This window comes from Trichomonascus vanleenenianus, assembly GCF_965637985.1.
Source record: "Trichomonascus vanleenenianus strain CLIB 3782 genome assembly, contig: TRVA0_065S, whole genome shotgun sequence".
Classification (NCBI taxonomy): Eukaryota; Fungi; Ascomycota; class Dipodascomycetes; order Dipodascales; family Trichomonascaceae; genus Blastobotrys; species Blastobotrys vanleenenianus.
This window is the reverse complement of record NW_027481822.1, coordinates 15,557-42,231: the sequence shown is the minus strand read 5'-3', so window position 1 is coordinate 42,231 and position 26,675 is coordinate 15,557. Positions and strand designations below refer to the sequence as shown.

General features: G+C 48.0%; 12 protein-coding genes across 12 annotated transcripts; 6 read left to right on the top strand and 6 right to left on the bottom strand.

Annotated features, from left to right (window-relative positions):
* Positions 1-582: 582 nt before the first annotated feature.
* Positions 583-2,952, top strand: YCX1 (Ycx1p; the record flags this gene model as incomplete). Its single annotated transcript, XM_076687610.1, has 1 exon — positions 583-2,952. One exon carries the CDS (start codon positions 583-585, stop codon positions 2,950-2,952), a length of 2,370 nt encoding a protein of 789 aa, XP_076538169.1.
* A 163-nt stretch (positions 2,953-3,115) lies between these two features.
* TRVA0_065S00452 (uncharacterized protein) lies at positions 3,116-4,699 on the bottom strand (the record flags this gene model as incomplete). Its single annotated transcript, XM_076687609.1, has 1 exon — positions 3,116-4,699. The coding sequence occupies one exon, from the start codon at positions 4,697-4,699 to the stop codon at positions 3,116-3,118; it is 1,584 nt and encodes a 527-aa protein (XP_076538168.1).
* A 2,773-nt stretch (positions 4,700-7,472) lies between these two features.
* On the top strand, positions 7,473-8,545 carry HEM3 (hydroxymethylbilane synthase; the record flags this gene model as incomplete). Its single annotated transcript, XM_076687608.1, has 2 exons — positions 7,473-7,512; positions 7,560-8,545. The coding sequence occupies 2 exons, from the start codon at positions 7,473-7,475 to the stop codon at positions 8,543-8,545; spliced, it is 1,026 nt and encodes a 341-aa protein (XP_076538167.1).
* A 420-nt stretch (positions 8,546-8,965) lies between these two features.
* Positions 8,966-10,042, top strand: CWC2 (active spliceosome conformation promoter CWC2; the record flags this gene model as incomplete). The annotated part of the gene is made up of 1 exon (XM_076687607.1): positions 8,966-10,042. The coding sequence occupies one exon, from the start codon at positions 8,966-8,968 to the stop codon at positions 10,040-10,042; it is 1,077 nt and encodes a 358-aa protein (XP_076538166.1).
* A 114-nt stretch (positions 10,043-10,156) lies between these two features.
* PRP28 (mRNA splicing protein PRP28) lies at positions 10,157-11,791 on the bottom strand (the record flags this gene model as incomplete). The annotated part of the gene is made up of 1 exon (XM_076687606.1): positions 10,157-11,791. One exon carries the CDS (start codon positions 11,789-11,791, stop codon positions 10,157-10,159), a length of 1,635 nt encoding a protein of 544 aa, XP_076538165.1.
* A 244-nt stretch (positions 11,792-12,035) lies between these two features.
* Positions 12,036-13,475, top strand: RPN3 (proteasome regulatory particle lid subunit RPN3; the record flags this gene model as incomplete). The annotated part of the gene is made up of 1 exon (XM_076687605.1): positions 12,036-13,475. One exon carries the CDS (start codon positions 12,036-12,038, stop codon positions 13,473-13,475), a length of 1,440 nt encoding a protein of 479 aa, XP_076538164.1.
* Positions 13,476-14,002: 527 nt separating this feature from the next.
* TRVA0_065S00342 (glycoside hydrolase family 31 protein) lies at positions 14,003-16,720 on the top strand (the record flags this gene model as incomplete). The annotated part of the gene is made up of 1 exon (XM_076687604.1): positions 14,003-16,720. The coding sequence occupies one exon, from the start codon at positions 14,003-14,005 to the stop codon at positions 16,718-16,720; it is 2,718 nt and encodes a 905-aa protein (XP_076538163.1).
* Positions 16,721-16,801: 81 nt separating this feature from the next.
* TRVA0_065S00320 (uncharacterized protein) lies at positions 16,802-18,643 on the bottom strand (the record flags this gene model as incomplete). The annotated part of the gene is made up of 1 exon (XM_076687603.1): positions 16,802-18,643. The coding sequence occupies one exon, from the start codon at positions 18,641-18,643 to the stop codon at positions 16,802-16,804; it is 1,842 nt and encodes a 613-aa protein (XP_076538162.1).
* Positions 18,644-18,850: 207 nt separating this feature from the next.
* On the bottom strand, positions 18,851-20,794 carry TRVA0_065S00298 (nonhemolytic phospholipases C family protein; the record flags this gene model as incomplete). The annotated part of the gene is made up of 1 exon (XM_076687602.1): positions 18,851-20,794. The coding sequence occupies one exon, from the start codon at positions 20,792-20,794 to the stop codon at positions 18,851-18,853; it is 1,944 nt and encodes a 647-aa protein (XP_076538161.1).
* Positions 20,795-23,332: 2,538 nt separating this feature from the next.
* TRVA0_065S00276 (uncharacterized protein) lies at positions 23,333-24,099 on the bottom strand (the record flags this gene model as incomplete). Its single annotated transcript, XM_076687601.1, has 2 exons — positions 23,333-23,986; positions 24,043-24,099. 2 exons carry the CDS (start codon positions 24,097-24,099, stop codon positions 23,333-23,335), a joined length of 711 nt encoding a protein of 236 aa, XP_076538160.1.
* Positions 24,100-24,740: 641 nt separating this feature from the next.
* SEN2 (tRNA splicing endonuclease subunit SEN2) lies at positions 24,741-25,982 on the top strand (the record flags this gene model as incomplete). Its single annotated transcript, XM_076687600.1, has 2 exons — positions 24,741-24,745; positions 24,956-25,982. 2 exons carry the CDS (start codon positions 24,741-24,743, stop codon positions 25,980-25,982), a joined length of 1,032 nt encoding a protein of 343 aa, XP_076538159.1.
* A 164-nt stretch (positions 25,983-26,146) lies between these two features.
* On the bottom strand, positions 26,147-26,560 carry LCL2 (Lcl2p; the record flags this gene model as incomplete). Its single annotated transcript, XM_076687599.1, has 2 exons — positions 26,147-26,349; positions 26,398-26,560. The coding sequence occupies 2 exons, from the start codon at positions 26,558-26,560 to the stop codon at positions 26,147-26,149; spliced, it is 366 nt and encodes a 121-aa protein (XP_076538158.1).
* Between the last annotated feature and the right edge of the window lie 115 nt (positions 26,561-26,675).

The window sequence follows — 26,675 nt, the reverse complement described above, 5'->3', positions numbered from 1 at the left end:
TTATTATGTTACAGTATCTAACGTGCCACGGCACCTTAGCATAGTAATAAGATCACCCCGTTGTGCCTCATTTGGAAATTGGTAGTATTGCTATTGCCGATAGAAATTTAGACACTTAAATTAGTTCTCCTTCCTCTTAGACTAATTATAATTACAGTACTACCTAATGAGGGTTGGAGTTCGTATCTATCGTCGTGGTTCTCCGTACTACGAATGGTATCTCAAAGGTAATATCCGGTAACTAGCTGCACAAATAACAAGACCTTGATCCGCCGATGTATATCTTCCAGCCCTCTATAGTCCCAATAGGCTGATTTTTCCTCTGTCAAGTACCGGTAGTAAACCGCCTGTTGTTTATCTATGTGACCTCGTCGTAGACATCACAGTTCCGGAGATCGGAGGCTGTGCTGCGGGCGCGGAAATCACCGCCAAGCCATATCCCCGAGTATACCAATAGCCCTTCCCAAAAGTATACGTAATATAACCTTGTGAGGGGTGTCGACTAACCGGTATTTGGCATTGCACCGGTTATTCTTAAAATAAATATTCTGTCCCTTGTGAACGCATGAAGGAGCACAGGCCATGACTGCATGCGGAGGAGGAGCAGGACTGAATGTGTACCGTCTGCTGGCCGTTGGGGCTCTCTTGGCGGCCCTCGCCTCTGCCGCAGGCCCGCTCGACGAGGAAGTGCAATGCGCAGCGGTAAGAACGGCCCGAGACCAGTGTCAGTTCGTCAAGTACCACTGCACCGAAGAGAGCGTTGGGTACATTGACTACCTGCGCGTCTACTACTGCACGAGTTCAACGGCGGCCGGGATAGCCTTTCTCGTCGCCTCGGGCCTGTGGCTGCTGTGCCTGTTTATGACCATCGGCATCGCCGCATCCGATTTCTTGTGCCCGAACCTCAACACCATGGCGAACATGCTGGGAATGTCGGAGTCGCTTGTCGGCGTGACGTTCCTCGCGTTTGGCAACGGGTCTCCCGACGTGTTTAGCACCTACGCGGCTATGAAGATCGGCTCCGGGTCACTGGCAGTGGGCGAGCTCATTGGCGCCGCATCTTTCATCGTGGCGGTCGTGTCGGGTGCCATGGCGCTTATCCGGCCTTTCAAAGTGGCCCGCAAGAGCTTCATGCGCGACATTCTCTTCTTTATCGTGTCCATCACGTTCGCCATGATCTTTGTGTCCGACGGGTCGCTCCAGCCGTGGGAGTGCGCCGTCATGCTCGCCCTGTACGTCGCCTATGTCTTATTCGTCGTGTGGCTGCACTGGCACAACTCGCGCCGGCGACGAACCTACGTAAGCGAGACGCGGGCCCGCGACTTCTACACGGAGCCGGGGCACGAGCGCCCAATTGAGTCGGATGACGAAGGGCTCGACGACAGCGAATTCGCAGTGGGCGGCCCCGACTTTGCCGCTCTTACAGGAGGAGGCTCCACGCTAGGCATGTACAAGCACCAGCTCGAGTCGGACGACACGCTGAGATCGGGCATGGAGGAAGAGCTCGAGTCCGAGGAGCAGGAGGCCTACTCGGAGCTGACGCGGTTCATGCGCGTTCACCGCCGCACGGGTTCGTCGGCGGCTCACCACGCTCAGCCGCATGCGGCGGCTTCGCCCCAGTCGCCGCGGCGCGAGGACGCGCCAACCTCGCCGGCCCAGCACCACTTTAAGCATCTGTCTGGCTTAGCGTCGCCGGCACCACCCATCAGACCGTCTCTTTTCAGCGCATTGGAGTTCAGATCGCTTATTAGCAAGCTCGAGGAGTCCAAGCACGCCTATCCTGCCGACGGCGGCATCCAACTTAACGACTCGCGGACTACACTGCCCACAGCGGAAGAAACCCCGGCGTCACCAGCTGCACCAGCCACACCGCGCGGCTCAATTGACATTAGCCGTGCTGGGCAGTTTGACATTCCGCGGCTCATCATCACCGAGTACGAACAGAACGGCGACGTCGAGCATGCTTTTGCCGCCCTGCCGTCGCCGGTTGCTCCAAGTAGAGCGTCAATGGACCACGCTCGACGAGACTCCTACTCGGCCCTTGATAGGCAATGGTCGTGGCGGTTCCCGCTTACTACTGTCCGGTCAGAGCACATTATGACGCTGTTCCCGACAATGCAAGGGTTTCGCAAGAAACCCTGGCATGGCATGGTGTCGAGCGTCCTTACTGCGCCAAGCGTGCTGCTCCTAACCCTCAGCGTCCCGGTGTATGAGACTGAAATGAGATCCGAGCTCGAACGAGAGCAGGGCATCGTGAAAGAGATTGGCGATGCGGCGCAGATTCCAAAATGGCTGTTGATTCTCCAGTGCGTCCTGGCGCCGATGCTCATTGCATTTTTCATGTACGGCCCGCACCGCGGGTGGCTCATTGCGCTGCCCATATGCCTGGCCATTTCAGCGCTGCTGATTGTAGTCCTCTACTTTGTCGTAGCCCCGAACAGCACTCCTACACTGGCCGTCCGTGCCATCTCCTTCTTTGGGTTTGTGGTTGCCATCGCGTGGGTTTCGGCAATCGCTAATGAGGTCGTTGGCGTGCTCAAGCTCATGGGCATTGTGTTCGATATTACCGACGCTATTCTCGGCGTTACAGTGTTTGCCATGGGCAACTCGCTGGGTGATTTGGTCGCCAACATGACTGTCGCGAAGATGGGGTACCCAATGATGGCGCTGTCTGCGTGTTTTGGCGGGCCCATGCTCAACATCCTCGTCGGAGTCGGTATATCATGCCTCATTGTGCTTCTCCGCCGCGGAGCCAGCGGAGAAGGGTACCATATCGACCTTTCTTCGAGCCTGATTATCTCAGGCGCGACGCTACTAATGTCTCTCATTTTCCTGGCAATCGCCGTTCCCCTCAACCGATGGTACATGAGCCGGGGCATTGGTCTGGCTATGATCGTCTTTTGGACAATCTCTACAATGGTCAACGTGCTCATTGAAGTCGTTCTTCAGTGACGCTTTTATTTATTTATCGCAATAGACACTCTTAGCATCCCCCCCCTTCATATTACGCTCTACTCGAGTTCAATTTACATTTGAGGGGCCAGCCCTCAAGCTCCCGTGGCTTCACTTCGCGGAGAATAATATTAGCGCTATCATAATGTGTTGATGTGACAGTCTATATCCAGACTGTGGCAGTCTTGTGGACGGTTGAATCAGCTTTGATGAACGTTTGGGCTGCCTGGGCGTTATCGCTGACAGACTCGCTCAAAATATAGTCCATATAAATATGCGTCAGGTCCTTGATGCTCAGCTGGTCTAATTCGCTGTTACGCATCTGATCGTACACACGCTCGACGATTGCACGTTTATCGGTGGATTTTTTATCCGGCACACTGTTGATCTCAAACCGCAGGTATTCTCTCCAGAAGTACAGATTAGACGTGAACTGCGGCTCGCTCTCTACTAATAGGGCTCGGGCACGGGCCATACCGTGCTCCTTCTTTAAATAAGCCGCCTGCTGAAGCGTAAGGATAGCCTTAGTCTCTGAAGCAACTGTGTCATCCTCAAGTTTGGCGCTTAAAAATGCAATTGCCTCGCCAACTGACTCCTGCCGGCATTTCAGTCCGGCGAAGAGCTTGATGGTCTCCGCAGATGAGGGCAGCTGATCTAATATCGCCTCATAAATAGCGCAAGCCATGTCGGAGTAGCCAGTCAGCTCGCAAATAGATGCATAGTAATGTCGCAATTCCACTCTGCCGATTGGCACCACCAGTGACCCTCTTCTTAGAACATTGATTGCCTCGTTAGTATCTCCCTGGGATATTAGATATCGCGCATAGTCTATCCAGAACTCCTCATTAAGACCCGTGCTGGCTGCGGCTCTTTCGTATAGCAGACGTATAGCACGGTCGTCCTTGTTGATGTGCTCAAACTGGAGATAATTCCTCCAATTCACCATATCGGACTCTGGCACGTACACGACATGGAAGAAGAACCGCTGGAGCTTGGACTCATACCGCCATCTCTTTGAAACACTGTCGTGTATCTTCTGGTGTGCAATAGAGTAGTAATAGTCGATTCGAGCCCTCAGATCAGCCTCCAGTGAAACACCCACATCGCTGCCAATAACCAGCGAGTCATAGTCTAACTCCTGCTCGGCTCGGAATTGCTGTAATTTCTCCTCTGGCACAGCAATTTCTACAGGAACTGAATTGATCATCTCTCGGAACTGCTGGTAATACCGCGCATACTGATGGATCGGTTGCTGGGACGCCTTTTGCAGAATTTTGAACACATTCTCTGGCTCTTCTTGCTGTTCCTCGAACTCGAGATATTTATCCCAGAACTCGTGGGCATAGAAATGGCTCCCAATTGCCTCAGCGGCTCGGTTGAAGAGCGCTCTGGCCGCATTAGGCTCGTGGGTCTCGACTAGGGCCATGAACTCGCAGTACCGCGTCCACAGCTGCACCGATCCGGGCACCGTACTGACAGCCTGCTCAAATACCTGGACTGCTCGATGGGTGAACCCGAACTTGAACTCATTCTTCGCGTAGCGGATCCAATACCCGTGCATCAGAGGGAATTTGTGCAAGAAAGACCGAAAGGTGTCCCGGAACAGCTCAATCGCTTCGGCCGAAGACGTTTTGTTCAGACCATTTTCTAGAGACTCTGCCGCTTCAATAAGCTCCTGCCACAGGCTGAACTCGTCGGGGGCTTCCCGTAGCTTTTTATTCACGCGATCCCATCTATCTCTGTTCATTGCCGCGACCTGTCTTCAACCAGACCAGAATCAGAGATTGGCGATTACTCTCGCCTTAGTAAAATTTCACATTTCATTAGTAAGCAATCGTATTTGGATTACCAATATTGCTACTTTCAGTGCCTGCGATAGAGAAGTCAGTCTATAGAACGACTGTTGCTTCCATAGCGTGCAATTCCTCTTTATAATCTATCGATTGATTTCTGCTATTATTCACTAGTAATTTTCTACCAATTCATTCCATGTACTTTCTTCAGCTGCATCTTTGCCCCAGATCATCTCCAGCGGGAGACCGGCGTACACTCCGATAATAGCTTCCGTCTACTGATATCATTACTGTATATCTCGGTCTTGCAGAAAAGTCGTGGTTCCTACGCCCTGCTGGTGAAATTCTGATATCCAGTTCTTAGAGGCATCCATTTGCTCCTGAAAACTGACTAGCGAGCATATTTTTCGTTTCCTAACCCGCTTAGAATACGATTGGTTCCTTCCTGAACGACATGCAATTACGCGAAGTCGGCTTCGCAGCCACTTGCGCGACACATTGTCGCATTTTGTGGGGGGAATTGCCTTTTCCATTGTCCAACGTCGTTAATATAGCTTGAGGTCTGAAACTACTCGCTTTCCCCCTAATTTTCAAATGAGGATTGATTTAGGCATGATCTCTCCCTCCCTATAAATCCACCATTACGGAGCTTCCAAAAAATACTTGTGGCAAAAACAGAGAGAAATTTAAGAAGTTAGTTCATATTTCCTCCAAAGGCTATTCAATCAGATCCTGTTGCGCTACTCACACTTGGTGGAAGGCGAAATCAGGGAAAGACCGCTTTAGCGCGGCATTTTTTCAAAAAAAAAACAACAGCATCAACAGAAAAATAGAGCCAGCACCAGAGCTACAAACTCCGCAATCAACATCAGGCGCTCAAGTGCCTCCTGTGTCGCCAGGTGACAGAGAGAATTCATTTTTGCCGGTTGAGCCTAATCATACCCAGCCTTCTCATCCAGCTCAGGCCCCTACCTCATTTATTCGTAGATCATCACTGTCCTGTGATACTCCCATAAACTGTGGCTATAGCAGATTGTACACTTATCTATACTCAGCTTACTCGGGTAGCTCCTGACGATAAGAAACTTGATGCACTACGGTATTATACCGCGGAACCGTCCCTTACGGCCCTCTTGCACCCTAATCCTCCTGATATGTACACAAACTCCAGATGGGATACCGGGACATATCTGAAATTATCCAACACTATCTTTAATGATAAGATGATTGAATTCTGCATTATTTTCGAGCAAGAACAGATACCGATTTTGATCATTGATGGTTTTCCTCGAGAGCTATCGGCCATTGTCGAAACTGAGTGCCCCTCGACCTTCGCCGACGTTTGGCAAGCTGTTATGCGCCATGGCTACGGCGGGAATATGGTCGAGTACATGTATTACACATGTACAAGACAGGATATCTAATTTCTTCCCAATGAAGTACCAGGAGTTCAGAAGAATCTACCCAATCTCCAGCTCTTTCCTACTCGAGTCAATCCCGTCTGATTTGTGAAGAGATTGATCGACGAAAGCGAAGGCTTATGACCTGTTTGTTCCTCCAAAGACCATCAATGGGGAACATGTCCCGCCAAGAAAAGTACGAAAGCAAAAGTACACCAAGCTCCCTTCTAAGAAGCATTATAGCCTTCTAAATTTCGGTGCTATTTGCGCTTTTTGCTTTTTTTTCGACTTTATATTCGACATTATTTCTGGTGATTAAATTCGGCATCCCCGAGCAGCAAAAGACACACATACCAGTTTTGAGCTCTCTCAAGGATTATCGGCCACTGTCCGCTGCTCTACTCCTGTAATTGTTGTAGAAGCTTTGCAAATTGCTGTATGCCATCAATACTGTTAGTACACGGTAACATAGACAGGTATGTACATGAATCTAGCTCGACGCGCTCTATGTTCCCAGGCCAAGCAAGCCTATCTTTCTTTTAAAACTTTGGAAAAATTTGTCCAAGATTCGCTTGCCATTCTCACGTACTATATGCGGTTTCAAGAAGCTAAGTTAAGCGTTGCGTGTGAAACTTGAACACCATTCTGCTCGAATGGACTGGCCACGAGCTATTCATTGGACCTGACACGACTTACCGTAACTTCAACATTGTTCAAGGCCTGTCACGTGTAAAGTAAAAATATATTGCTTGTCGAGTGCAGCAGATTACTTTTAAAACTATACACATTGATGAAAACCGTAGGATTCCTTAATAATGCAACCGTACATTGACCTTACAAAGGATATTACCGGTACATCTCAAAAGTGCCAATTGCTAAACATAACTTGTAGCTAAACTATTTAACGTTGCGAGTCTCCGGTCATTCAGGAGTCATAACTCATAACTGGGCTCTAATAACGGCAATCTATCAGTCTAATAACTCGCATTCCAGAACGGCAATTGAAATGGCACTACATGTATCTGTATAATGCAGGCTCCGTTCCGTGGATGGAAATTGGTCCACCAGCTCCGCGGAGTGGAGCACCAGGGGGATATGGAGCTGGCCCCCCAAGAACTATTAGCTGCGTTTGTACTTATATCTTATACCGTACTTATATCGTATACCGTCGTATAGCATCCAATTAAACGGGGGCCAATCCGAAGGTCATCGATCGGGACCAGCCGTGCAGGGCGCCGTTGGGTGCTCTGCGCGCGCGAGACACACTACCCCATTTATACATCGGGACTGAAAATATTCCATGAAAAGGGCCGTGCCAGGGACGACTATGACGGAGAACAAGCCTTCTATCATCTATAACTCGAGCAGTAAGTTGTTCAAGTGCGTGGAGTTTGCCGGGGTGCTAACTGATCAGGCGACGAGTTGAAACCCAAGGTTTATATCGGCGGGAGACAGTCTAAGCTCGCCGTGGTTCAGAGCAAGATTGTCGCTGACACGTTGCAGATGGCCCATCCGGGGCTGAGTTTCCCTGTGTATGCCCTGAAGACACTCGGTGATAACCGCAGCGACAAGCCGTTGTACTCCTTTGAAGGAAAGGCTCTGTGGACCAAGGAGCTGGAGGTCATGCTTCTTGAAAAGCTCGAAGGGCTGGACCAGCTGGACATGATTGTGCATTCGCTCAAGGACGTTCCGACTAACCTCCCCGAAGGGTGCGAACTGGGAGCGATTACTAAGCGAGAGGACCCGCGGGACGCTTTGGTTATGATGGCCGGGTCTAAGTATAAGACGCTTGCCGATCTTCCAGATGGCAGCATTGTGGGCACTTCCTCGATCAGACGATCGGCGATGATCAAGCGACGGTATCCACACCTCAAGTTCGAGTCTATCCGAGGCAACCTCCAGACTCGGCTGGCGACACTGGACAACCCAGAGACGCCATTCACATGCATTATTTTGGCGGTCGCTGGGCTTGCGCGGTTGGGCTTGACCGATCGCATCACGAGTTACCTCCAGAGCCCGGACATGTACCATGCCGTGGGCCAGGGTGCGCTGGGAATTGAGATTCGAAGCAGGGATGAGCGGATCATGAAGCTGTTGAGTGCTGTGACTGACAAGAGTACTGATTTCTGTTGTCGGGCCGAACGAGAGCTCATGCGAAGCCTCGAGGGCGGGTGTTCGGTGCCGATTGGTGTAGAGTCGCATTATGAGGAGGAGACGGCAGAGCTGGAGCTGACTGGACTTGTCGTGTCAGTAGACGGCAAGCAGTCTGTCATTGAGACTGTCAAGGGCATTGTACATACTCAGATGGAGGCCACTGAGGTTGGCCGATACCTGGCCGAGAAGCTAACCGATAAGGGCGCCCGGGAAATCCTGGCCGCCATTAGATTCGATCAGATCTAACGTACCTGGTATTATTTAATTTTTATTTTGCCTCTTGTGTATATATATATATCTTGTTTATATTGTATTTAATAATCAATCTTCATGAATTGCTCGTTTGGCTTGGAAGAATCTCACTGTTACTATCCTCTGTATAGTACAGAACCACCAGAAGGAAGGGTTTGCGTCACTTAGGATGACAAACTAATTGGGACTGGTCGTTATAATTCACCGACTACATAGATCTCCTCGGCCATATTTGTTTCCATATTGTTTGTGTACACAAAATATCTTAGAATACATATAGTAACCTGCATAAATATACATTATGAGGTATAAATAATGAATGGTGGACATTATGTTTCAGGTCAGCCGTGCGCGTAAATTTCAATCTCGATCCCAAATGCCCTAAACAACTAACGGTTACTATAACCAACGATAATGGCTGAGGAGCGACAACTAACCAAGAGAGAGAAGAAAGGGCGCCCTGCGAGGGTCCAGAAAGATATAGAAAGTATCGTCGCTGATGATAAACCGCCTCAGACCGGCACAGTGTTCAACATCTGGTACCTCAAGTGGAGCGGAGGCGATAGCAGCAACGACAAGTTTCGATTCGAAAAAGCAGTTGGCCGGTGTAACATCACCCGAGACTCAGGCTATACCAAAGCAGACAAGACACACGGGGCGTATTTCTGCCTGTTCTTCGCCCGTGGAGTGTGTTATCGAGGCAAAAAGTGCGAGTATCTCCACCGGCTGCCCACTGTCACTGACATATTCTCTCCAAACTACGACTGCTTCGGCCGAGACCGCCATGCGGACTACCGCGATGACATGAGGGGTGTTGGCTCGTTTATGCGGCAGAATCGGACCCTTTATGTAGGGCGGATCAAGATTGGGGATGATATGGACGAGGTCGTGTCGAGGCACTTCTCGGAGTGGGGCGACATAGACCGAATAAGAGTCCTACATAGCCGGGGTGTCGCGTTTGTGACTTACATGAACGAGATCAATGCACAGTTTGCCAAGGAGGCCATGGACAGACAGAGTCTCGATGGGGAGGAGGTTTTATCAGTGAGATGGGCTACGGAAGACCCCAATCCTGCATCACACGCCCGTGAACAGAGAAGAATAGAAGAGCAGGCGGCCGAGGTTATTAGGAAAATTCTCCCTCCAGAGGCGATAGAAGAGCTTGAAAGTGGACAGGGGCGTTCAGCCAAGCGAATCAAGTCTGAAGCCGCGTATGGACTGAAGGGGTACGAGGCTCCAGATGATATTTATTATAATCAGCCGAAGATAAATGCTATTGAGCCGGAGGCGGGCAATAATGAAGGTAGCGATGTTGGTAAAAGAAATGCTGATGATGACAATGCTACAAAAAAAGGAAATGTGCTCATTTCTTCGCATACATTAGACAAGCTGAAAGGATTGGCCACTGCAACGGCTAAGCCTGCACCAAGGGGTCTCGTCAGCTACGATGATGACGACGACGACGACGACGACGACGACGAGAGTGATTAGTCTTCATATCATATGTGTTTGAAATATAAATAAATTAATGACTGCATCTATCTAAGCAATCAAAATTGCATCTCCACCTACCTAACAGATTAAAGGACATGTCTAGATGTGGCGTTACTTCAAGCGCTTCAGCTCAATAGGCACTTTGGAAACTCTGCTGCGGGAAATAACACGCTTAAGATCAATAAGAACCTTCTCGTCCTCTTCCATATCAAGGAATGTAATGGCAGTACCCTTCTTTCCGGCTCGACCAGTTCGGCCGATTCGATGCGTGTAATCTTCAATTGATTTCGCCATTTGGAAGTTGACCACGAGCGAGACGTTCGGGACGTCGATACCTCGACCGGCCACATCTGTGGCAACGAGAACTTGGGCAGCGCCAGACCGCAGTTGAGAAAGACTCTGCTCTCGCTGCTCCTGAGACTTGGAGCCATGCATGGTAACTGCCTTAAACCCAGCGTCGTTAAGGGCCTTGGCCACCGCCTCTGAGGTCTTCTTGATATTGACAAATACAATAACCGGAGGGGAATACTGGCGACGCGATACGATTTCAACGAGACGCTTCTTGCGCTTCTCCTCCCCTGTGACGAACTCAACCAACTGCTCAACCTGGTCTGTCGCCTGGCCTTGGGAGCCAATGGTAATAGTTCCCGGATTCTGGAGATAGTTCGCAGCCATCTTCTCAATGGCACGGGGCCATGTAGCTGTAAACATCATAGTTTGGGCGTGCTCTCCAGGAGGCAGGTAGTCGAGGATCTTTTGTACCTGTTCCTCAAAGCCAAAATCGATCATCCGATCCGCCTCATCAAGTACAACGTATTTACACTGCCCCAATACGACAATGCGCCGATCTATACAGTCAAGCAAACGGCCTGGAGTGGCAATGACAATTTCGCATTGCGCGTCCAGCTTGTTGATTTGCACTTCGATGCGGTGACCACCGACAATAGAAATGCACCGGAAACCCAAAGGTTCACAAAACTTTTTGGTTTCGGCCTCAATCTGCTGCGCCAATTCTCTCGTTGGTGCAAGAATCAGCGCGTAGGGTCCTTCCGTTGTCATGGGCTTGTCAATGATACTAGAAAGAAGAGGAATAATGAAGCTAGCAGTCTTACCTGAACCTGTTTCGGCGATGCCAATGACATCGCGCTTTGACAACGCAATTGGGATAGCAGCCCTTTGGATTGGAGTCGGATCTTTGTAGCCCTGGGCGTCGACGATACGCAGGATCCGTTTGGGTATGTCCGACTCGGACCATGTGCGCAAAGGCGAAGGCAGATCCGTAGCACCCTTGGTAACAATCTCGAAGTCCTCTTTAAAAATGCGCCAGTCTCTCTTCGTCATTTCGCCAAGCGGTTTCTGTGACCAGTGGACATCCTTGATCTCGTCGCGTTCTTTCTGGGGCGCCGCCTCGCTAGTCACAGCCGCAGCCGCCGCATACAAATAGTCGTCCCTTTCCAGCGTATCGTCCGTCTTCTTCCACTCGAACCTGAACCTATCGGTTCGCTTCTTTTTTAGCGGGGGAAGGTTGTCTTCTCTTTTTCGCTTCTCGCTCTCTACGAATACCTTGGTCACCGAGTTTCCATTTGATCCATTTGATCTTGCAGTCGTATTGTTGCCGTTGGTTGATACATTGGTCTTCTGCAGCGCCTCGCGGTCCTTCTTCGAGATATATTTCGGCCTAGCCTGGTCCTTTTTCAGGGCCTTCTTCTTGGCCATCAGCTCCTCTATCGAAATCGGTTGCTTCATTGTTAATAATTAATACCGAATTGTCATCGAGGTAATCCTGGGCATAAAAGAACATCTCAGAACACCCGATTTCGATGGAGCCTTGAGAAAGGCGAAGAAGAGAAAGAGGACCGCGTGCGCTCGCGTTGGGAGTTCCACCGATCACCAAAAATTCGTCGAGAACAGAACCCCCCGCCCTAGATTCACGACACCCACGTCTTGTAACCCATACACCACCATGTCGCCACCAAAGCCGAATTCACCAATGGACGCTGACAAGCCGGCGTCGCCAGTGACGCAGAATTCTAACGCCGACCCAGCTGTTACGGTTGAATTGATCAAACAGAATTTTGTTTACCTCGAAAAGGCTGTCGCAAACTTTGATCCGAGATTCACGCTGCGCGTGCTGAGGGGCCTGCCAGCGCTGCGAAAACGCATTACCCTGGCCGTGCTACGCACCGTGTTCGAGGAATACTACCCGGACGGCGACAAGAAGAGCCAATTGCTTGCCCTCGTGCCTCAATCGGATGAGATGGAGGTTGACAAGCAGCCGCAGTTCGTAGTCCCGGCTGAACTGCTGCCCGAGGTGGACGTGTTCCTGCACCTGCTACTCCAGGTGTGGATTCTCAACAATGAGTCGATAGACAAGTTCAAGCAGACCTGCGAAATTTCCGTGCGGACACTTCGTTCCTACAACCGCCGAAGCATGGACTATTTAGGCGCCAAGGTGTGGTTCTACTATGCCCGGGCCCACGAGCTGACGGGGACCCTTGAGTCGATTCGGCCTGCTTTGCTGGGCGCATTGAGGTCGGCTACGCTGCGGTACGACACGGAGACCCAGGCCTCGCTTATCAGCTTGCTGCTGCGGAACTACCTGTCCACCAACAACGTCTCCCAGGCTGCCAATCTCGTGGCCAAGACGACTTTCCCCGAGTCTGCGTCAAACGCCTTGTCGGCTCGGTACTACTACTACCTGGCGCGCATCAACGCCATCCAATTGGACTACTCGGGGGCTTACAACCGTGTTACCACGGCAATTCGTAAGGCGCCCCAGACCCCGCTGGCGGCCGGGTTCCTCCAGACAGCTAACAAGCTCAGAATAGTCGTAGAGCTGCTTATGGGCGATATTCCTGAGAAGACGGCTTTCAAAGAGAACGGAAAGTCGCTCGAGGCGTATTTTGCCATTACCAAGGCTGTCCGAGTCGGCGACATTGCCCAGTTCACCGAGACGTGCAAGAAGTACGAGTCTGTATTGAAGCGGGACGGCACCTACACGCTTGTTCTCCGCCTTCGACAGAATGTTATCAAGACAGGCATTCGAATCATGAGCCTGACCTACTCCAAGATATCGCTCAAGGATATCTGTCTGCGGTTGCAGCTTGACTCAGAGGAGAGTGCCGAGTACATTGTGGCCAAGGCGATCAGGGACGGTGTCATTGATGCTAAGATTGACCACGAGCGTGGCTTCATGCAGTCCAACGAGGTACTGGACGTGTATTCGACCACCGAGCCGCAGCACGCGTTCCACGAGCGAATCAAGTTCTGCATTTCTTTGCATAATGACAGCGTCAAGTCGATGCGGTATTCCATGAACTCGCACCGGGTTGACCTTAAGAGTGCCGAAGAGGCGCGGGAGCGTGAGAAGGAACTGGCCACTGAGCTCCAAGAGGGCTCCGATCTGGATGATGAGGAGTTTGACTTGTAGTTCCATATTATAACATCTACTAGATTCAATCTTTTAAGTTAATGCCATTGATTAATTTCTAAATCCTGGACGTTATCGCCATCCTCTTCAATTATTTACTGCAGGCTCATGGAGCTTGCACAAGTGACGAGATTACTGAGGAAGTCAATACGACTCTTAATTTAGAAGGTGCGCTAGTTCCATCAACGGCCGTCAGGTCCAGATCTTCCGGGTAATCTGTGATATTGGGGATCTTGTCGCTCATAAAAACCCGTGACATAGTGTACTGTATTTAGGCCGTTGGTCTTCTTAAACGCCAACCAGATCTCATCAATTGAAACCTTTCATCCCTGCCGGAACAGAAATGTAAACATTGTAAGCACATATGAGACCGTCAAGTAAGTTTCAGCACGGTATATGCACTCCGCCTGCATGATCATATGCGCATAACCCCGCTAGCCCTTTATCACCTGTGCCTCTTTCGCCAATTTTAGCATCTGTGTTGAACCTGGGCAAAAGCGCTAATTGTTGAGATAGAACGTTCAATCATGAAGGTTAAGACTGCCTGGGTAATGGCCCTGGCGCTGCTGCCTTTAAGTGTCCTGGCTTATCAGCAATTGGACAAGGCCAACAAGGAACAGCAAAGGCTTAAGATACTGGGAAGTCAGCTTACGCCCACTGTGCGCGATAAGAACGCTCCCGATCCCCAGAAGGAAGCTCCTGGATACCAATGTGTCAACATCACTTACGAGGAGGGTGTTGGATTCACTGCGATCCTGGAACTCGACGGAAAGCCGACTGATGTGTTCGGTATCGATATTCCAAAGCTCAACCTGAGTGTAGAGTACCAGAGCAAGAACCGTGTTAGAGTATCAATTGAGCCCGCCCAGATTGAGAATGACCAAGAGGAATCTTATTATATCCTGCCAGCGGATGCTGTGCCACGAGGCTATGTGGAAGACGACAGTGGAGACGAGAACAGTGACTGGAGGGTGCAATGGTCCAATGACCCTTCATTCTGGTTCCAGATTATCCGCAAATCGACAGGAGACACAGTTTTCAGCACCGAGGGGTACAAGATTGTTTTTGAGAACCAATTCCTTGAGTTTGCTACTGAATTGCCTCTGGGACACAATATATTTGGCCTCGGTGAAACTATTGATGATTTCAGGATTAAGCCTGGCACGGTGCGGACAATGCACAATGCAGATATTCCTGACCGAGTGGGGGCTAATCTATACGGAACTCACCCCGTATACATGGAGGAACGTCGAGATAATGGTGACTATGCTGTTCACGGCGTGTACCTGCGTAATGCGCACTCACAGGAAATCATCGTGGGCGAGGAAGAACTCAAATGGAGGGTACTGGGCGGAAGTATCGAGTTGTACTTCTTTTCAGGCCCCTCGCCCAATGAAGTTATCAGGCAGTATCAACGTGTGATTGGTCTTCCTGCAATGCACCAGTACTGGACTCTAGGATACCACCATTCGCGATACGGAATGAAGTCTGCTGATGATTTCTGGGACAGGGTGGAGAAGCACCGCGAGCATGGCATCCCATTGGAAACCATGTGGTCGGATATAGACCATATGGACAGGTTCCGGGACTTCACCCTTCATCCTGAGAACTATCCTGAGGACAAGTTCAGAGGGATAATTGAGGAGTTGCACAAAAGGAACCAGTACTACGTCCCCATAATCGATGCTGCTATCTACTCGCCGGATGACCCAGAAAATTCTGATTATGAAACGTACAATTCAGGACGTAAACTTGACGTGTTTGTCAAGAACTCTGCTGAGAACACTTATTTTGTTGGTAGAGTCTGGCCTGGCCCATGTGTATTCCCCGACTGGCTCGGCTTTAATACCTTCAACTGGTGGTATAGCCAGTTGGACGAGTTCCATAAGAAGTTGCCTTATGATGGAATTTGGCTTGATATGAACGAAGTGTCCAGCTTCTGCACTCGCGATGATTGCCAACCAAGAAACCGCGGGAACTACAAACAATTCACTCCGTATGGAAGATACTTCGATGGCACCGAAGCAACCGAGCCAGTAAGACTGGCCCGGAATGTGATCTTCCCAAAATACGTAATCAATAATGGAGTGGCCCCTAATGAAATGAGCGGCCGAACCATGCCAATGGACGCAATCCATGCTGGAAGAGTCCTCGAGTACGATTGGCACAACTTGTGGGGATTCCAGGAGACTAAAAACACTTACGAAGCGCTTGCAGCGGGAGTATTGCCCAACATGAGGCCATTCCTAATTTCACGTTCCACTTTTGCCGGGTCAGGCAAGTATACGGGACACTGGGGAGGAGACAACTTTTCCAAATGGGAGTATCTAAGATACTCAATTAGCCAGGGGTTGAGCTTCTCGCTATTCGGTATGCCAATGTTTGGCACGGACGCATGCGGTTTCATTGGCAATTCAAACGAAGAGATGTGCAACAGATGGTCGCAGCTGAATGCGTTTTTCAGCTTCTACAGGAACCACAATGACCTTCACAACAACGATCAAGAATACTACTTGTGGGACTCGGTCACTGAAGCGGCAAAGAAGGCCCTTGATATTCGGTACAGGCTTTTGCCCTATATGTACACAATGCTTCATAAATCGCACGACAATGGAGATCCATGGCTCAGAGCTCTTTCTTGGGAATTTAAAGATCCATCCCTTATAGGCATTGATACGGAATTCCTTGTTGGTGGAAGTATTCTTGTTGTTCCTGTCCTTGAAAGGGGGAGGGTGGCAGTAGAAAATGCAGTTCTTCCATCTGAAGCCGTTTGGTATGACTGGTACACCTCTGAATTGGTACATGGCGGTTCTAATCTTACCATAGACGCTCCGCTAGGCCATATTCCTGTTTACGTTAGAGGTGGGAGCATTATTGCCCTGCAGGAACCGGGATACACCACGAAGGAATGCCGAGAAAATCCGTGGGAATTGCTGGTAGCACTTGATAGTAATGGCGATGCGCACGGTGAACTCTATTTGGACGATGGCGTGAGTCTTGCGCCCCGGTCACAGTTGTTTACCGAGTTCCATGCCAGCCTTGGTGGACTCAGCTTGGTCACCAAGGGGAAATACAGTACTCCACAGTTGTCCAAAATTCGAGTTCTTGGTATTTTATCTGCCCCAAAGTCGGTTTCCCTGAATGGTGAACATGCAAAGTTCGAATTTTCGGACGAAACCAAAGTATTGAACATCACCTGTGACATTGATAATTGGTTGTACGGACTAGAATTGAAGTGGGAGTAGATAGGCAAACACTGTACCAGACAGTACCTAGATTAATTTAGAGAAAGGAAATTCTATCAATGCATCGTCCCCAAAATATGGTTACCCATTAGTCGGGCCAAATCTGTACCGCTTGCTTACCTCTGGAGAACAATTAACGGTTTCACTGGTGCGCTTACTAACTCTCATCAAATCATCTCGAAGGCTCCTCTCTTCGTATGCTCTGTATAAAGTCGCCAAATCATTCTGTATGCTTACGACAGGGAGATCAGGTTCCATCACAGACTCAAATAGTCTCACCCAGATATCAAGAAGGGGGGTACGTGACGCATCACCATCGAGGCGATTCGAAGCGACTCTTTCTCGGTTCTCAAACACTTCCTGAACGCACTCCAAGAACCTACTTGATCTTACCGGCAATGCTCCGCGCTCCAAAAGACCTAAAAATGCTTGTCTGGCTTGCCCTCTGAAAACGCTGCTATATGACTCTAGTGCATCAGAAAGCCTATAGCGCGTTGATTTCCCAGTTGAGTCATTGATAGTTACATGAACGGTACCAATGCTTTCTATTATCTTCCTTCTGTCGTCGGAAGGCACCATTCGTGAATTGAGAAATCGATCCATTGCCGCAAATAAATTAAATGCAGCATTGGATAAGTACTTCTCGTCGATTGTATCGTTAATATCGTCAATGTTGATTGTTCGGTCGATAAGAACTTTAGGATACCGCTCGCAAATATCCACAGTAACTCGCGGCAATTGGTTAGACAGCTTTTCCAGGTCAAGAGGGAAAAGACCAATCTTCTCGAAGCAAGCTGTGATCATTTGCTTAGTCCACTCGCGTCTCTTCTCTACGTACATCGCAAGCCAAAAATCTCGTAAAACGCCGTATGGGCCTACCACAGTGGAAATCTTTTTCGATGCTTCCTGGTATAAGTGTGCTTTGATAGGACCAAAGTATAATGGGTTCAGCGGATGTAGTAAGTGGCTTATGTTATCCGGTAGGCTGATCAACTCAATTGCGTTAGTTTCGAGATATAGTCTAGTCATCTCATCCTGCGGGAATGATAAGTTTATGAATAAAACTCGCCTGGAACCGGGCAGACATTGCTGTTTGCATACCTGATCAAAGTGTTTCAACAGCTCGAAGTAAGGCATCGTATCCTCCCGCGGAGCCATTGCAGAACCCCAACCATCGATTTTCAAACCGTCGATAATTCCTCTCATAGAATCTTCCTGCCCAGGGCTCGTGGTAACTACGAATCCTGGTGCTATTGTCCCGTCCGCGAACACCGTTTCAAATATCGACAGATTTTCTGGTGATCCGTCAGCGATTAGTGGATCCCAGCTCTTTGGCAAGCCATCAAGTACAGAGTCCAGATCAATTTGGTCGATATAAGCAACATTTTCGGGAGGAACGGTGCTCAATAGTAGTGACTTGTCTTGAATCCATTGGGCTACTGCCCTTTTCTGAACAGCAATGTCATTGCGCTGATCTCTAGCTGGGCTTTCAATTGATAGCCCAAATTTCGCGCCCGACCTCTGCTCGAATCTTTTCACCCAGTGGCTTCCCGGTGGTTTCAATTGCTCGACCTCTTTGCTCTCATCTTGATCCGCGTTTGACTTTACACAAAACGCCAGAGATCTCACGAGTTGGCTGCTTAGTGGAATTCCAACTCGTTGGTGAAATCTCACCAAGAACTCTGCAAAGGAGTTCTCTACGAAATATTTCAGGTATTGCTGTTTTTCGAATGCTCGGTCGCGTAACTGGATCTGATTCTTGATGTGTCTTCCGACCGTTGTGCGATGGACATTGACATGGTTGGCTGCCTCGGTGATTGTTTTGAACGTTCCATCGTTATAGCCATTGACAGCTATTGCAACCAGCTCCATGTACTTTGGATCAGTCGATTTCACATGCTCATTTCCCTTTTCCTCCTCCATGACTCCGTATCTCCTACTGCAGGTACAGTACCTTGAATTCGGTGATTGAGCGAATCCCATTATAGTATTGCGGGCTGAAGGTTACACCCTTGACGTTCTGAAATGTTCTTACGGGACGTCCGTCCGTTACAACGGCATTTGAAGTATATACCGGAATTGATAACAGTACACTGAATCAAATAAAATCATTAAAAAGAACTCCTGCTATTAATAGGAAACGGAATAAATATTAAAATGTGTGGGCTTACTACCAAATCCAACCATAGTAGAATCTGCTATGGTCGAGAGGTAATATCCATCCTTATTCCGAACAACATAGCGCCCAGTAGAAAGGAAGTCGATTGACAACGGTTGCTTGTGTTTCGAAGTCTTTGCAATCTTATGAGGATTGCACCCAAGGTACTGTCCCGTGGCGGCAGACTTCAGAAAAAATTCTTTAGAGAAAATATTGGACGAATCTGCATATTCAATAATGAACTGTTCGGATATACAAGAATACATCGGACAGGCAGGAAGAACAGATAAACCGTTTGACAAAGTTGTAGACAGAGTACTGTTATTCGCCTCAAAGACAAGGTATCTTCCCTCTGTCAATTGACCGCGGACTTTTTTAAACCCTTTCTCCGCGACCAGTGATCGATGCTCAGTCTGCTTGCCGTAGGGAATTGGTGGCTTCCTTCGGTTTTTGAATTTCTTCTCGCAGTCGAAAGTTGACTGAGAAACATGTTTACTGTCAAATCGTGGGGAAGGGACTTTAGAAAGTATTGGAAGAGAAAAGTCAGGTTTCTTAAAATCGAACATATTCGTCAAATTCGACATGTGTGATCTCCTCCAAGGGTTCATAATCGCCTGGCTGAAATTCGTTCCAAACTTGGCCCTTGCCCACTCTTCAAGGAAAAGAATCTGCGAATTATGGTCGGCAGGCTCCGTGAAAACATACCCACCACGGGTGTAGGGTGAAATGGCATAAAATGGTACTCGGAAACCGGGGCCTGTGGGGACGATCTGAGATGTATTCATTGGGTCAACGAGCCATTCGCCTGGCGTATTTTTAGGGGCCGTGAAGAGTGGAACATGGTCTCCGAATCCCCCAGTTTCGTCGTACGAAACAAAAATAACAGTTTCATTGTACTTCGGACCATCCATTACAGCTTTAACAATATTTGACAAAAGATATGCACCGTCGACAGGTCGGAACGGCGGATGTTCAGAGAGCTCAAATGGGCCAATAACATAAGATACTGATGGAAGAGTACCCTGACGAGCGTCCTCATAGAACCCCTCCATGCCGCGAAACGAGAGTGCCTTCTTCACCTTTTCGGGATCCCTGCCGGCAGTCCTAGCTTGGAATTGAGTAAACCATTGGAACGGATTGTCGCTGAAGTCGTTTTCTTGCTGGTACACATACCAGTCTATGTTGTATTCCTCAAGATAATCGACAATTGTCTTCCAGTTCAAAGGGTAACAGGAATACTTCATACCATTTTTAGTAGTCTGACACCCGGGAGTGAGATAATTGTCAATGTAATTACCTCCGTTCCTTTCCGGGTCGCCACGGGGACTTCCTTCGGCATTGATCGTACCCGCGATCCACGTCGCGCGGTTTGGACAGGTCGAGGCTATTACGGCCTCTGCGTACATGTCCCCAATGGTCCACGCCTCCGCGATCTCAAAGTGGTAAGGGATGTCAGACCTGTTATAGTAGCCCCACGAATATGGCGTGTTGTGGGTCACCCATTGGTTTAATTCGCCCCAATTCCAGGCATTGTGATTCGCAGTCCAGTCGTTGGAGCCAGCAATAATACATTGGTTGCTCTCAATGTATGAAGGGTCAGCGGAAAGGTGGAAAGGCAGCAGGTACTCCGAGGCGTTCTGCCGGTCGGACTTTTGGTAAAACACGGACACGCCATCTGCATTTACCTGCACGTTCGGATCCCGGAAGCCCCTTACCCCAGCCATTGTTCCGTGGTAGTGATCGAAGGACCGGTTTTCCTGCATGAAGAGCACAACATGGCTGATCATTTCAAGGCCGCATTCTCCGAAGGAGAATAGTAGCGCGAAAGCAACAATTTCTGCAATATGCAACATATGTCCATTCAACAATGAGCGGTGTACGAAACTATGAAAACACAGCCGGAAGGACAGCTGCATTGGATTCTTGAAGCATTGTACACCTTATCCGCAGTCCGAAGGCAAACGGTGGAGAACTCTAATAGTGAAAAATCGCAACCAAACAACGTGCTCCAGTGACTGTCTATAGCAATGCGCCCCAAGGTTTTTTCACCGCCTCTTTTTACATCTTGTTGACTACCCCAACTACTGTAATCATTCCATCGCATCTCATCATATCTCGCTATGAGGCCATCGCTCGCGATGAGATCAAGCAAACCTTTAGGGGGTCAGAGATGGCCTGTCTGCACAGCCGTGCGGCAACACTTTGCCGCAAGATCGGTCTACCGGCCGCATCTTATGCCTGCAAAAGCCTCCTGCTTGCCATGTAAACAAATGTAATGCCCATACGGCTAAACTGCCAGGAGCGAAAAAGGGCGCACGTGTGGCGTGGCTGGAAAATATTTTTGCAGTAGGCTACACTTTACACGGTCAAGGGCGGTCGAACACGGGTTTAGTGAAACTCAACCTTGGCAGTCTGCAACGTTTCACTGGTGGACACCTTCAGTTAACGGCAGGAGAAAGCAGGCAAACACAAGTCTAGTTTACTTTAATGGAAAGACACCCTGACGGGCTTGCACCTGGGTTGCCCTATGCGGTCTATACCACACAAAACAACAGTTCATGTACTATATGGTGGCTGAATAGCTGAAAGCAATGTTTCTGTACAATGAACTGACATGGATAGACACACGCAACAAAATTCAATGAAACTACTATGAGAATTACAGAATACACTGTTGACCGAGAGTACTTGTGTTCAAGATGGTTTCGCGGCGGAATGTAGAGTTCATTCATGCCATACTGACGAGGACCGGCAATTGAGAGTCTGTCGACCTTCTGAAGTCGCATTCAAGCCAAGCCTCGTGCTATAGTCATCTGCATAAATTAGCAATAGTCACCATGTATACACGTAAACGTGGTATTCTTTTCTTAGCAGCAGTGGCAAGACGCTATGTAAAGAAATGAAATGCACCTATTTCCAGCTTAATAAAACATGATCGACGATGAGACAACTCCTACATACGGCTGTCCAACCTTAGGGGTGGGTCCATCGTAAAAAAATTTTCCGATGCACGGTTACCCGCGGCTACCTTCCGGTTATTGGTGGTCTCCGTCAGTTCAGCCGTGGCATTTGTACGGCAAGTTTACACAGGTTCGAAAATAGTCTTCAAATGATTACTTTTACATCCGCGTTCTTTCTCACTGTTTTATTTTTATGTCTATTGAAGACTGTTGAAAAAAAAGGTATATAAGGATGTGGAAATCTGCCTTTGGATTTGGATTTCCTATCATCATCCAATAACAACTACTCAATCAATCAAGCAGCTGAACAATATACAGTCAAACACAACACCGATTACTTCACAAAAATGGCTCTCTTCTCTATTCACTCCAACAAGTCCCAGGGTGCCAACAACACCGTTTCTCCACAGGTGTCTGCCTCTGGTCCAGCCAAGCGAAGCAAGCGAGTCAAGCCAAGTAGCGTGCTGAACATGCTTTCTCCTTTCCCAGGACAGTATTCTCCATCTATGCTGTCGGACTCGATCTCATTTTCTCGACGATAAACACCGAACTACCGACAATTGTCAACCATCAACCATTTATTAACCGTCAACTTGAGATCACGCCGATCCGAAAAGCACAAGCGCATTGCAAACATTTTGAGCACGCATTAATACTAACCCTCGTCCGAGAGTCCAGATAAAAAGTTTCTGCTTTGTTTTATTTATTTTCTACCCATTCCTTTATTTATTAGATTAATATAACATTTAAATGTCTTTTCCTGAACTACCGGTATTACCGTACCACACGTTGCTGCCATTTATTTGAAAAGAGTACGTTAACTGCATATTTTTTTATCAGCTAAAGTTTATTGAGAGCTGCCAATTGATCGCTGAACTGTGTTGTTAATCGACAGCAATGCTATTGAGCAGCCCTCTTCCGGCCTTAGTTCATCCTACATTTATGGATGCGAAAGAGAAGGAGGTGTACTAAAGTACCATGCGATGCTGATAGTGTACTTCCCGAAGGGATATTGTCAACGTTGTGCACCATAAATGCAGCAGTCACAAGATTCATTTGACATCAGCTCATCTCAGAGTGTGGGAAGTTGTAATGATAGTAACGTATTATTATGAGTCTAATAGATTCTGATAACGTTAATATAAAAAAATAAAGTCGATACACCTTATGTTAGGGTTTATATTGGAGAACTCAAAACTCGTCTATGGTTTGTTAGCACGAATTAATATACATGCCATGGCGATTAAGTTTCAATGGTATAAATGCTACAGGGTTCACGTGGGCAATCAAGTGGGCAATGCTACTCCGGTTGGTAGGGCATTTTGACGCAACATTGAATCGCAGTGGGGGGGGGGGGGGGGGGCTTCTACAGCGAAGTGTCAATTACTGCTCTACTACGATACACAAATCACTCGTAGGAAATCGCCTATGGCATCATTACACTGATTACATAATACGTAAAAGTCAAAAATAATAAATAAAAGAACGTCATAATCATCTCATCAATTGCTTAATCAGGTCAGTTTGGTCCCTCATTAATGCCCGTAGTTCTGCCATTTCTCTTCGGTGTTCTGATTGGATTCGTGAAACATGCTCCTGTAGCGATATGACAATCTTTTTGAGTTCACTCACACTTGTTGTGTCTTCGCTCAACTCCCTAGAGGCACGTTTATCTGTAGGATGGTAATCAGAATCGAAGGTCACAATTTTGCGTCGCTTTGGGTATACCCTGTTGGTAGGAAAGTTCTCATCATCATCAGTAATTGAAATGCTGCTATTGGATCTGAACATATGAGTTATTGGCCGTAAATTGGGAGGCGAGCCAAGCCCCCTGCTGGTCGAAGATATATTAGACGTTGGACGGCTGGACGCCAAAGTGGTTGTTTTTAATTGTCGTGTCAGTCGCTCTGTAGTTGATCTCAGTCTAATTGGAGACCTCTGAGGGGGCAATGGTCTCTTGCGCGAAGAAGACGGCAGTTCAAATCTTGTCTCCACCGAGTTGAGCCTTTGCGTCGATTTTGCTTTGGCAAAATCCGGTCGTGTACAAAATGATTGGGTATATGATGATGACGATGAGGATTTGGTTGGACTGGAACGATTGACAGAAGGTGAACCGAGATTAATAGCTTCCTTTCTCTTGGGTGATGTCTGATATTTTGTTAGTATATCGATTGCTCGACGCAAATGTGCCCATCATCACTTACAAATCGCTTATATGGCGACCCTTCGTAGCGCTGCGAATCAGGGAATAGCGCACTCATACTTTGCCTCTAAGCCTTTTGCAATGTTAGCAATTCTCCGTCGTTTTGTTTGCTTTTATGGGGAAGCTGACTATGAGAAATCTGCCATGTTTACAAAACAACAACTTCAAATTGCTGGAATGCGGCTGAGACGCTTCCTGGTTGCCCTGGCAACCACGTTTCCATTTCTGCCCCTTTATCGCCATTTCCATTAGATAAATGGGGACTCATCTTGTTGCAGTTTTGGAATGCACTGTAGTTTCTACTTGTAATATTCCGAACGGCTTTGATATCCCCCCTCGGTAGGCACTAACCATGTGTCTAACATCCTGACCAATTCCAATCACTTAAATTGCAACATGCAATATAGCATACAAGTGGTAGCGGTTAAGAACCTCACTATTTACTTGGAAGGGCAAGTCGCTTTGTAAACGCGTGATTTGTAGGCGTAATTATAGACTATAAAATTTTGCCGCGTACTGTGCGGCTCGAACAAACTTTTCCGAGTGCGCGCGCACGCGCTATTGGACGTACCATTCAAAACGGTTGAAATTTTTTGCTTCTCCAAGATTTCTCCTTTTTCTTCTTTCTTTCTTGAGAGGAGATTGATAATCCATTCTCTCTTGAAGTCGTCCTAAAATTTGTTAAATGGACATCGATTAATGGGGTAAGTGAATTGAGGGTTCGTTTTCCCTAGTTTGCTCGGACTTAATTGTTAGTGATGACACTTTATTCTTTGTGCTGGATCAATTTCCAGGGGGATCCTCTGGATGTGGATGATAGCCAATCTTTAATAGACTACAACGGTATCTGAACAATTGTCTTTGCAGCTTATGGAATTAGCTCTTTGTTGGTGGTATGCTAACGTTAGTGATAGAAAGCCAAAGAAGAACTTGAACGGCTTGTTCAAGTACCCTCTTCCAGTAGAGGTCAAGGCATTGCCGCCGGTGTTTCTCCATAATCCGCTTTCTGTATTGTGGTTTGTTTATGCCTATTTCTGTGACAAACCCGAAAAGATCGTGTGCAAAGGAGATCTTGTTACGGCAGACGATGGCACTTGCTTTGTAAAAGTAACTGATGAGTTCAGTATAAACGCCTTATGGAGCATGGGTTTCTTTGGGAAGGGAACCCTGTCGCGATCTGAGCCATCGTGGTTTATTCGAACAGCCAGGCGTCTCGGTTTGAAAGGTGGTGATAAAATAACTGCTGAAGATATCACCGAAGCCCGGAGACGAGAACGGAAAAAGTTCAAGAAAGAGCGAGCCAGGGCCGAGCAAGAGGAGCTTGAGAGACGACGAGCATTGGACGCAGGCGTAAGCACTTCCTCCGCTCCGCAGCCTTCTGATATCATTTTCGGTGAGGAGGATGAAGAGGAAGAACTCACTGCATCTCGCCGGGCCGAAGACGAAGTTATTATCGAGGAGGAGAAATTGGTACAGCAGGAATATCTCCAACTGATGCCAGTCGAGGCATTGTTTTTGGCATATGGGCTAGGTGCCCTCGAAGTGGAGAGCCTCTCTGTGCAGGAGCTTCTTAATGTTTTTTCATCTCATGATGACAAGTTTCTGTATCATTATGTGGCATATCACCACTTCCGATCTCGGGGTTGGTGTGTCCGTAATGGCGTCAAATTTGGTGTGGATTATATGCTTTACAAGCGTGGCCCTCCATTTTCGCATGCAGAGTTTTCAGTCATTGTGATTCCAAGCAAAGAAGCAAATCCGAATAAGTGGTGGTGGAATGGCAGCATTGGTAGAGTTATTGGAGGAGTTAAGAAAACTCTAGTATTCTGCTATGTGGACTTGCCGGATTCGCGTCCAGCTACAATTGACGACTTGCTTCGAAAGAGTTTTGTCAGGGAAGTTGTATACAGACGTTGGGTCGCAAATAGAAACCGAGATTAGCAATAGCAATATTTCAACATTGATATCAATGATCAGGCACTAACAAACGCGCCGATGGTCAATGGCAGCCGCACGTCAGTACGTACGTACTAAATCATAAGCATCCAGTACAGATAGCACTAAGCAAGTCATCATCATTAAAATACGAAATCGAAAACCATCTATTACACCTTGCCTTCCCAGGCCTTCTTAACAAATGAGCAATCACGCTTTTCTGGATCACCATCCGCTGGCTTGCTGATGCAAACATATGCCTTCTTATCTGGTAAAACACACTTGAGCTGACTACCGCTGAATGGACATGGACAGTCAATTGCATTTTTCACACAAGCCAAAGTATCCGGACACAGATATTTGTCACATCGGTCTATTTCCTTTATCAGCAACCATTGATAGGTCTTATCGAATCACTTACCTTCATCATATGAATGCTCCACCCAGTTCGAATCTTTATGGATCCCAGCCCGTGGATCCTGCTGTTGTTGTTGCTGTCGGAACAGATGCTCGAAGATGTTGCCAAATTGACCAAGCACGGGGACAACTAGCGATAGAAACAGAACTAGTGTTTGTAGGTTCATTTTTTTTGGCTTGATGTTGGTGTACTAAGCTTAGTAGATGATTTGTTCACAATGACCTGTCTTCAAGTCGCGATCTGCCGCACTGCGATTCTCGTGATGAAATATTTCCGCGGTA